At 38.6% G+C, this 11,153-nt stretch overlaps 1 protein-coding gene across 6 annotated transcripts; it reads right to left on the minus strand.

The window, feature by feature from the left end:
• Positions 1 to 233: 233 nt before the first annotated feature.
• Positions 234 to 10,842, minus strand: LOC111407539. 6 transcript variants are annotated; one of them, XM_023037095.1, is made up of 7 exons: positions 10,612 to 10,842; positions 7,544 to 10,325; positions 7,047 to 7,137; positions 6,841 to 6,944; positions 5,509 to 6,747; positions 1,945 to 2,173; positions 234 to 1,078 (listed from the first exon to the last, which is right to left on the minus strand). In XM_023037095.1, the coding sequence occupies exons 2-7, from the start codon at positions 10,265 to 10,267 to the stop codon at positions 558 to 560; spliced, it is 4,908 nt and encodes a 1,635-aa protein (XP_022892863.1). In that variant the 5' UTR covers positions 10,268 to 10,325; positions 10,612 to 10,842; the 3' UTR covers positions 234 to 557. The 6 variants fall into 6 exon arrangements, with proteins under 6 accessions (XP_022892863.1, XP_022892865.1, XP_022892862.1 ...); XM_023037097.1 differs by having other exon boundaries at positions 6,838 to 6,944; positions 7,065 to 7,134; positions 10,612 to 10,841; XM_023037094.1 differs by having other exon boundaries at positions 6,838 to 6,944; positions 7,047 to 7,134; positions 10,612 to 10,841.
• Between the last annotated feature and the right edge of the window lie 311 nt (positions 10,843 to 11,153).

Below are 11,153 nucleotides of genomic sequence, written 5' to 3' on the forward strand. Positions count from 1 at the left end.
TTGAAGCACTCAAAACTCTATCAATACCTTTTATCAAACATTCCTAAAAAGCATATATGCTGAATTAAAAGAAGTTAAAACGTTGATTCCATAAGATGTACTATAGTATCCTGGGGTGAGTTACTCCAATATCAACTCCAAAAAATTAACTTTAAAGGGTCATTTAAGGACGAAAACTCATAGGTGCAGAAAGAAAGATTAAGAGGCCAACTGAATGACGGACAAGAAACTCAAAAGAAAGAACGGAAAAGGAAGGTAAAAACCATGCATACAAAGATTTGACACCCAAAATTCCACACGCCCATTGCAGGCACAAACAAAACAGAAGTCGCATTTAACTAAAAGTTTGTAACCCCAAATCTTGAAAACCAAGTGCACAAAAAGGCTAGGATGTATGTACCAAAACTGGTATGAAAATGAAAACGTCAAATGATGACCAGGCAAAATATAGTTGTTGCACTATAGTAACTGCTCAAGCCATCATATTAGGATATCGCTAGGGATTTATTGACAAGGATAGGGGTCGAACAACAACCAAATCGGGGGCCTTGATCATTTTAACCATTGCCCTTTGAGTTTTCGGCAGCAGCTTTGATTACATCTGCCTTCAAGAGAGCAGCTGCAGCTTTGTGCGTAAATACATCAGCTTGATAGAACAATCTGTTTGCCTTATCTCTCTTGAGCTCAGCCATACTACGTAAATGTTGTGCCGCAGTAGATGCATCCAGTGGCTCCAACCCAGGATTGTGGGATCCTTCAAAATATTGATGTTCCTGATTTGGTTCGTCAGGTAAAACATTTCTGTTCGCCGCCGATCTTTGGCTGTGAGAAGCTATCATTTGCTTATTAAAGGAAGAAAATGACTGGATCTTCTTCGTCTTTTTCTGGCAAGTTTTAGGACGAAAATCCCACTCAAACATGTCGTCGCTCAATGAGAAACGTCCAAGTCTACTAGCCTCTCGTCGAGGCAGTACCCTTTTCGTAGTCTGAGGTGACGACAAAGCATCAATAGATTCAGCAACATTGCGCGGGAACACAACCTTGTTATCCCCAAGAGCCACTCTACGTGATCTTCTCCCTACCAACAGTTAATAAGGTAAAAATCAACTAATAGAAGCTATGAGAAAAATAAATGAACTTATAAAAGAACGAGATCAATAGGGAAGGGCTATATGCTCAGACTCAAGTACTGGTATGTATTCAAGTGTTGGACCTTTTTATTTTCTAAAATGTAAGATACAGCGACATAACTAAAAAAGAGTCCAAATTTTTGACATGAGTACGTGGGCACGTGTTTCAAATTTCAATTTTTTTACTAATTCAAGATGTCATTCTGAATAGACCAAAATCAATTTTTCACAAAGAAGTAAATGGGTATCGAATAAGGTGTAAAAACGAATAAAATGGATTTTGGGGTTTAGTTTTCAATTATGGAAATTATTAAATGTTATATAAAATAAAAAATGGGAGATTGGATTGCAATTTGAACTTAGGAGTACTAAGTAACACTATATGGAACCCATTTTCATTTTATATTAACAAAATCTTCAACTACCAATATAGAGAGGGAAAGAAGAAAAAAAGAAGAAAATGGGAAGAAAAAGAATGGAAAACCTAGCGTCGCTACCTTATCCACCTCTTTGCGGCGATGCTAGATTTATAGAGAGCAAAAAGAAGAAAGAAGAAAAGGAAAAAAAGAAAGATGAAAAAGAAAGAAGAAGAAGAAGCAAAATCGACGAAGTGTCCGATTGAAACTTGGAAGATCCGACAAATATTCTATACCCATATCCATGTCATGTCCGACACGGGTACTCCGACAATTTCAAAGAGTTTGAGCATCAGAGTGGAAGGGAACTAAGGTGAAAAGTGGCCATTCAGATAATTGAGATTTTACATAGAAAAGAATAGGATTTCACCAATAGCATTGAAGACCTTCCAGATTACCTGAGACAATATGATTGTATCCAGAAACTGAAAATTTCCTCTTCGACCGTTGTTTTGAACGCTTTTTGGGAACGTCCATACCTCTTGGCTTTAGACAGAAAGCAAACATTGGTGGTTTCTCTGGAGGGGATGCCTTCTCTGGGTTACCAACCAATACAGCATTGCTGCCTCTGGCGATGGCAAGTTCCCACTCTTTCAGCTCCTTTTGATACCTCTCCCAGAGAGGGGGCTGATAAATAAAACATGTTGAAAAATTTTATTCAGCAACACTGATTATGCGTAGAAAAGAGAACAAGCAATCGTCTCTAAATGGACAACGATAAGAATTTAATATACTTAGGTATAATACTGATGCAGGGTTGATGACTGATGAGGGCAGCAACTTATGCACAAAAATGTAAGACAGAGAATAGTACTTAATTAAAACAAAAGGATCATATAGTTTGAAAGCCTAGAAATATCTCTAGCACAAAATACTGACACATGGAGGAATGCCACTTGTTTAAAAATATTCGTTCCGACATCTAAAATTGTAAGTCCAAGTCCTCACACATCCAATAGCAGCCCAACGAGTCTGGCAGCCTCTTCCAAGCTTAGCCATGCTTCTGAAAACATTTTTTAATTATTGTTAAGCTCATGTCATCCTAACCACCTCTAAGACTTGTGGTGACATTCATCTACTGAATCCATTAGTTAGTATTTATACAGCTTGACTCCTCAAGAATGATACTGTGGGTCTTAGAATAAAAGTATGTCCAATATTACGGGCGTGGATGAGTTTCTTGGAGAAGTTGAATATTTGAGACGTTTTAGAAAATAAAGTTCATGAAATGAGCCTCATAAAAATGTAACTACTTGGCTCAAATCAGATTTACCAAACAGACGTTCTCAATCATCACAACATACCCAACACGATAATATTTGAAATTACATAGAGACAAATAAAGAATGTGCAGCACTTCGCTGAATAATACAACTACAAAGTTTTCAATAGCCCTGTTTGGGAGGAATTTTGAGAATTGATTTTTTGATCGTTAGAAGAGAAGTGGGGTCCACCTATGAGAGAAGAAGTCAAAAATTATGGCTGAAATAATGAAATAACGGTCAAAAAATCAATTTTTTGGGATAAAAAATCCCTCCCAAACACGCTGAATAGCATGTTTGCTTTTCTTCTTCTTCTATGGGTGTATATAATGACCATATAAATATGTCATATTTCTACTTCCCTTGGACATGAAAGCCTATTATAAGCATCTACAAAAGCAATGATTGATTCTGATGCAGCACCAATGGGACAATTCATTGAGAAATAGAACAGATCTATAGGGAGAGGGAATTAAAGAGAAGAATGAGGAATTAAAGGGTGGAAGAAGAAGAATTTAATAGAAGAGGGCAGAATAAGGGGAGGGATGCGCCATAAGCCACCAAAAGCCGCTATTTGTCGGGTGAGTGCATCGAATTGTGAGGGGTTCATGTTTAAGGTACTAGAGCTAGAATTGACAAGATGACCAATATGTAACTATATGCAAAGCAATACTACCTAAATGAAATGCAATAGAGAGACCAATATGCATCAAGGACCAACGATTAAAACATCAATTTGAAATTCTCTCTCTCTCTCTCTTTTCTTCCCTTCTAAAAATGCAAGTTAATAGTGCTGATACTTGTAAATAATAAAGCAATGGTCCAATGCTTGTTAAGATCAAATGGTATTGTCAAGATTTCCAATCAGGTAGATAAAAGAGGTAACAATGGCACATCAATTCAGTGAGATAAATGGGGCAACAATGGCAAGTCAATTCAATGAGTGATTCCAGTCAAGTGAAGTTTGAGGCCAAAGTTGTGATAGTAACAGCAACACAAAGAATCTAAGTGATGCACTTTTAAAATAAAACAGCAGTATAAACCAATGAGAATTAGGAGATAGCAACTCCCTGTAGTTTAGTTTTGATTATTTGTATGCCGCTTGATTTGAATTGCCAACTTATAAGCCCCAACTATGCTTCTGTTCTTCCCTTCGTGTCCAATGGTTTTAACCTCTGTTGACTGTAACTTGTGTTAGCTCTGGTATGGACGTAAAACTGAGTGTGGTGACTGTGGCTTTTAGATTGTTGAGATGGACGAGGAAATATATGAGTGTGGTAACTGTGGTGAAAGTGTATGATCTTGGGTTGGTGGTGGTGGCCTATGGCGATGAAGCGATAGTGCTCTAGATGCCTGGGTACAATAGATAATGAAGTGGTAGCGTGATGGTGATTAGAGGCGATGACAGCAAGAGAGTGGTTGTGAGAGAGGAATCGGGTGAAACTGTGAGGTATTTGATGTTAATTGATTGGTTATAATCGGGCTTGGTCAGATATTTGGGACTGGGCCAAATGGGAAGGGGTTTAGATCCTGTTATAGAGATGGGCCAGTTTGGGTTAGTGTTTGGAGAGTGGGCTTGGGTCGTAGAGAGTAGGTTAGGTTAGTTGGGCTAAATATGTGATAAATGGGCTGGGGATTGAGTTATTGGCCAGATTGGATAATTGGGTTGATGTAATGGCCTTATTGGGCTGAATATGAGATGTGCATAATGGCCTCTAGGACTTGGGCTACTTATGATTATGTGGATGTAGATTGAGTCTGAGTAACGGGTTAAATGATTTGGAGACTAGAATATTTGACTGGGTGTTATAATGGGCTGTTTGGATTAATAATTGATTGTGTGTATGGATTAGGGTTTGCAGGAAGTAGCAGCAGTAACATAACAACTCGGAATTTTTTTTTTTTCCCCACGGGTGAACAGTACCCGGGAACAAGGAAATTGACAGATCGCAAAACTGAAATTCTGGGCGTAACAGTACCCGCAATGAACAGTATTATTTTTTTATTTTTTTATTTTTTAACCTAGGAAGGAAAACTGCTATCTTCCAACAAATCATTTTCGTTTCTGCTGTTCAACAAGTTTTGGGAAAAGGGAAAGAAGAAAATTTTGAATTATAAGAAAAAAATACCCAAGATTTAGCTCTGATACCAAATTTGATGCAACACCAATGGGACAATTCATTGAGAAATAGAACAGATCTATAGGGAGAGGGAATTAAAGAGAAGAATGAGGATTTAAAGGGAGGAAGAAGAAGAATTTAATAGAAGATGGCAGAATAAGGGGAGGGATGCGCCATAAGCCACCAAAATAATTATTCATTCATCATCAACTGTCTCAAATGAGAAATAAAACAGAAATAAATAGCAGAACATAAACCCTAAAGAAAAGGGCTTAGGCCAAACCCACTAAACAAGCCCAATAATGAAAACATAAACAATAGTCCAAATAAAATATAACTAATAGTCCAAATAGAAAATAAATAATAAATGGATGTCCGCATCAGATTCCCTAGGCTAAAGGAAACCATGTACGTTCTAGAATCTTGTCGAACATCCAAATACTAATCAAAAGTACCTGCTATTTTTTAATAATCGAAGCAAAATTGATACATATTACGTAAGGGATAAATTGAATGTTTAGTCTCCAAACATTTGCAATTCAAGCAAACCCATCCTCAAAGGATTCTAAATGCATAGTACCTGGAGTTGACGCACTAAAGGCATGCCTTTTCTCTCCCTCTTTTGTCGCCAGTGCTCATAAATGACTTTAGCTACTTCCTTGGACCCTATGCCAACCATTAGGCCCTCAATTTCATCGAGTGTGAAGTGCAAACGATTTTCAACATATGAAAATTTCTCTAGCATATCCATCATCTTCTCAAATGATTCATCAGATATCTCTTCAAAACCATTCTTATCTGTGAAAGAAGATTTTTTTTTGGACATTAACCAATGTTCATCTTCACTATCCATATCATATAAGAAATGAGAGGGATTCGTTGCCATTTCCACATCAGTTTCAACCTGGTGGAAGTACTCTGAAGAATTCTGTACAAATGGGACTTCAGTTGCATAATCAACGCTATCCTCAATCAGCCGGACTCCAGGGATAGGAATGTTCTTAACAGAAGCAGCGCGAATATTCCTATTGTGGCACTCTTCGTGCAACTCTTTGAAAAGCATCCATTGGCTCCTGTCAGAAAACTCCAGTAGCCAGTCCTCTCCCCCTTTCCACATCATAACATTTGTGTAGTGGTTACTTGACTCAGCTTTCCAATTATGTTGAACTTTATACGAATACCTCGTACTGCCAGAAAGTTTAACAGCCAGTCTCCATTCATTTCGATCTGCAAGTTCTAAGACAATCTGTGCCCCACGTTCTCTCCATCTTTTGTCCTCAACGATGACTAACAGGTTCGCACGACATGATTCCAACTCCAAATTCCTTTGGGAACTCCTGGGGCAATCAGATACACTCTTCTCACTAGCTTTCCTGATTCGTCTGCTAGGTAGAGTTATCTGGTTATTGGCATTACAATCTGCAAAACACAGTGCATATTGAATTTGATTTGGTGGCTTCTTCAGTCCACAGCTCAAGTCATTGAGCATAGATTTAGTCTTCCTATAGGAACATACGGGCGAGAGATTTCCAAAAGGCGAAGCACTTGATCTGTATCTAGCATGATGCCGAGAACTTCTAGGGAGAGTAGGGTTGGGGCTGTGAACAAAGCCATCACTCATACTCCAACCAACATCAGAGCGCTCTCTGGCATTATGTCTTCTTCCATCATAAGGCATGTCAACTTGAGCACAAGATGGAATTTTGACACTTGTGACACCGAAACTAGAATCACAAGTCGGATTTGAGCTTGCCCAGGTGATGGAATTGGATGTACATACAGTAACTTCACTGCTAGTTGGCTTACCATTCTGAACATCCTGCAATGACACAAATTTATAAGCAACATTGCTGGCTGAGACAATAGCTTTGTCACGAGAAAATATTCCATATGAAGGAGCTTCAGTCACCACTGTTCCAAAGTTGCGTTGGGCGTGTATATCTTGAGTACTAACTGAGGGAGATGCAACTTGCATGCAATCCTCTACAATTTGCTGAGTGGCATCTTCAGGGTTTCCTAATGAGCACAAAATGTCATAATCCCAAAGATTAGTGCAAGCAAAGTTGGGCTCCATGAACATCTTAAGATGAAGATTAAGAAAGAAAGGAGGTGCAGTACCAAATGGATGAGGCCTACCATGTTTTGCAGCCTGCCTGTAACTAGATTGACAGGATTCTCGGGAACCCATGGACTGCCAGACATGATTCTTCTTCAAACCATGATCCATGACAGGAACAAAAACAAAGCCGATGAGAAACAGAACTTAGTGACAAAGTTACCTATATAGTATGTCCATATATGAACAAGCATAACACACGAGTTCCTCACCCTAAGCATCACCATCAAAACTGCCACCCTTAGGCCCAAAAAATAAAGAAAATAAATAAATAAATAAAAGAAAAGTGCAGGAATTTTCTCTTGCTGGAAATGTTATTTCGTTAACCTGACAACTGTGTGCTATATGACAAGGAGCAATAACATAAGGTAAAGAACAAAAAAATAATTGTGACACTAGTTGAACAGCTTTCATTATGGACTGATAAAAACAGCAGACCACCATTAACAATATAAAGGACTTCAAGTTATAACAAAATACAAATTAAGAAAGAAGTTACCTCAACCGATGACAATTCCAAACCAACACAAGGTTTGCTTAACTGGAAGCTTCCACATTCAAGTGCTGTAATATTACTATATGTGCATTCATAGACAGGTAGTTGCTTAATAAGCAGACAACGCCGCAGCAGCTTAGAGTCTAGGTAGAGCCACTCTGAATTTTTCACTTTAGAGAAATTGTAAAATTCAAACACATGCCTCTTTTTTAGATCTTGAACACTAGAAAATCTAACGCTTACTGAGGTTACAGGTAATTCTGCGTCATCATTCCAACGTTCATTAGGTTGATTGAACACTGTCAGGATGAGGGAGACAAAGGCTACAGCCTGCTTCAGGCAGCCTTCAAACAAGAAAAACCTCAACCCGTAAACACTATCAACAAAGAGCATCTCCAAGATTACAGCAGGTGACGTTGTCACCATCACTCCATATTGAAGAATCAATACAGAGTGAGACAATCGAAGATCCCATGTTCCAATTGAATACTCAAAGGAAGGCACTGAAGATAAGCATATCAATCGTTTAGATCCTACTGCTGCGTCACTCATTCTTAGCTTACCGTCATCATGAATTGTCCGCAATAAGAATCTTTCACCTTGCTTGTTGGAACACCTCCTGACATACACTCTGTGTTGGGAGCTACAAGGAGTAGCCAGTAGAGAATCATCAAGCCTTTCACCAACAACTAAACCTTCATTAAGAATCGATGGCACTAAGAATCTCTCACCCTGCTCGTAGGAACGCCTCCTGACATACACTCTTATTTGTGAGCTGCTACGAGCACCCACTAGAGAGTCATCAAGCCTTCCACCAACAATTAAATTATCTGGTACTCTAAAATCATAATCCAGCTTACTTCTACCTCTTTCCAAAAAACCTACATCTTTATTTGCATTATCATTTTTATCAGATAAAGATGGCGAGACCATGGGTGGAAGCATTCTCATAGTTTTCTGTTTTTTCAATGGATTAGGCAAGGATTTAGTACGACCAGAACGGGCCAACCATGATATAATGGGCTCCGTGTCCCCTATGTTGTCACCGTCAGATGATTTTTGAGGTTTTCCCTTGCCAGGAACCTCACTTCGGAGAAGCAAGAGTTTAAATTTCTCCTTTTGAAGATCAATCCATTCCTCAAATCTGTCATCATACTTCACAAAATGAAGCTTTTGTAATGGGTTATAGTTATGCACGATGCCAGAATGCCAATCCTCATGCCTGAGAACTTTGATCTTACGTTTCAAAACCCAGTAGGGATCCAATCCCTCGGGAAGAATTTCATAAAAATGGCGGCGTTTCCTCGAATTGTTCTTCCCCCTTTGGTCTTTCTTTTTTCTAAGTACTCCGTTCTCCAGATCAGCTGATGCAGACTCCAAGTGAGTAGATGAGTTAGATTCTCGACTAAATAAATCCCTATCAGGGTAGTCCAAAGAAGAGAACTCATTAGTGGACTGTGACACGATAGATTTCTTATTGGAAGGGTACCCAGTGCAATTTGGATCAAATCGTGATGAAAGCATCCTCGCGGCATTCTGTTCGAGGCTCTCTTCATCATAATCATTATCCTCTAGGAAATCAATAAAGACGCTGCCTGAGACTGAACTACCAGCTGAAGGATCAGCCCTTTTCGCATTAGATCCACTGCCATCGCCATGAGCTGCCACATCCTTCCTCTTCCGATTATTGATCCGTTTCTTTTTAGAAGATGTATCAACATTATTTACACTGACTGGATCATTTTCTTGATTAGCATGCCGAGATGAACTCATCCCACTGTTCCTACTTCTCTTAACTTTATTAAAGACTGTTTTCTGCTTTTCTTTTGAACTATCAACCTTATATGCAGAACTTTTAACTAAATTAACTAATTGGTCTTCCAGATTGCCATCATCCTTGGCTTTCTTAACTTTATCATTTATTTTTACAACTGGATCGACAGAATTAGAAAGTTCTGACCGCTTGGAAACCCGATCACTTTTAAACTTCTTCGGCCCCAATGAACTCCTTGGATGCTTTGGGAATCTAAAAGCATATTCATTTTCACGTGAAGTAAGAGACAAGCCGTCAAACTCCTCGCTGCCACTTGTCAATTTTTCACTTGCTCCTGACCCCACTTTCGTGCTATTACCACAATCTTCCTTACCCTTTTTAGCCTCAGACTTACTGTGGATAGTCAATCTTCCACTTGATCCCGATCCCAAATCAACAGAATTAGAAACTCCTGACAGCTTGGAAAACTGATCATTTTTAAGCTTCTTCGGCTCCACTGAACTCCGCGGATGCTTCGGGAACCTAAAAACATTCTCATTTTCACGTGAAGTAAGAGACGAGCCGTCAAACCCCATAATGCCACTTGTTAATTTTCCACATGATCCTGACCCCACTGTCAAGCTATTACCGCAATGTTCCGTACTCCTTTTAGCCTCCAAATCACTATCACTTGTCGTTTTTCCTCTTGATCCCGATACCACCATCACCCTATTACCACAATCTTTCCTGCTCTTCTTAGCCTCGGACTCAAAACTACTCAGAGATGGGCTTTTCCTATTCTTCCTGTTCTTCTTCTTCTTCTTCCCATCTTGAAGGTCACACACTTCAGAAGTCTTTGCTCCATTTTGTTCCTCTTCAGAGTCCCTAGAATTGTACATGCTCTGAAGATCCAAAGATCCTTTTTTCTTAGGAAATTTAACCGAACCAGACTTTTCTACAATCTTTTCCATCATACTCTTTCAATCCAATCTCACCATAACATTAACCTCAAATTTCGATTCCCACCAAAATCTGTAACCGAAACACCACATAAAAGAAACCAATTAACATATAAACAAAACTTCCAATTTCAATAATAAAACCTAAAAAATTTCAAAACATTAAAATCAAACCCATTTCGACAAATAAAAATCGATTAAATCACACAAACTAACAACACAACGTACAAAAATCAGTATTCTGTACATGAAAATTACATAAATATTTTACCTATATTTTGAATTAACGAAAAAGTAAAGATCATGCATGAAAATGTTTGATTTTCGAGATCAAATAGCTTCTGTTTTGAAATCCTAACCTGAATTTTGATTTACCCAAACTTTCAAATGAATTTTTCCATCAAAAATTTCCTCATTTCATATTTCCAGAGAGGAGGCTACTAGGGTTTATTTTCTGAGCTACAGTGAAGAATTTTATGGCGATAATTTCTAAAAAATATGGTGATGCCACGTTGAGAGATCTAGACCATGAAAAAGAATTTGACGGTGAGGATTGGGTCTGGGTCGTTGGAGTGCTGGCAGTATGAAATAAAACGTGAACAACTCTGGTTGAAGGAAACGGCTATGATTTTATAGGTGAAAATGGACGGCAAGATTTCAGCATTTCGGTGCGGAAATGTTCGATAATTAAAAATTCAAATCTGTATTTTCGGAAAAGCATTAAATCAAGTTAGTCAATTAACCCTAGGCTTTAAGAAAATTACTGGAGTGCCATTTAAAGTGGTGACGCGCCAAAAGCAGCCGAGTAAATTATTTGAGTTTCTCACGTTTTATTAAAAAAAAAAAAAAAAAAGGTTCAACCCTAACCTTGAGGTCCCCATCGCCCCACCCCGCCCCGTCC

This window comes from Olea europaea, chromosome 13 (genome assembly GCF_002742605.1).
Source record: "Olea europaea var. sylvestris chromosome 13, O_europaea_v1, whole genome shotgun sequence".
NCBI lineage: Eukaryota > Viridiplantae > Streptophyta > Magnoliopsida > Lamiales > Oleaceae > Olea > Olea europaea.

What these genes read in the sequence shown, in the direction of transcription:
- LOC111407539 (XM_023037092.1), bottom strand. Translation starts at nt 10,267, where the DNA reads ATGATGGAAAAGATTGTAGAAAAGTCTGGTTCGGTTAAATTTCCTAAG. An exon ending in TGGTAGGCCTCATCCATTTG is followed by an intron (nt 6,945 to 7,046) that starts GTACTGCACCTC and finishes TGTGCTCATTAG; the next exon opens with GAAACCCTGAAGATGCCACT. An exon ending in ATACAATCATATTGTCTCAG is followed by an intron (nt 1,079 to 1,944) that starts GTAATCTGGAAG and finishes AACTGTTGGTAG; the next exon opens with GGAGAAGATCACGTAGAGTG.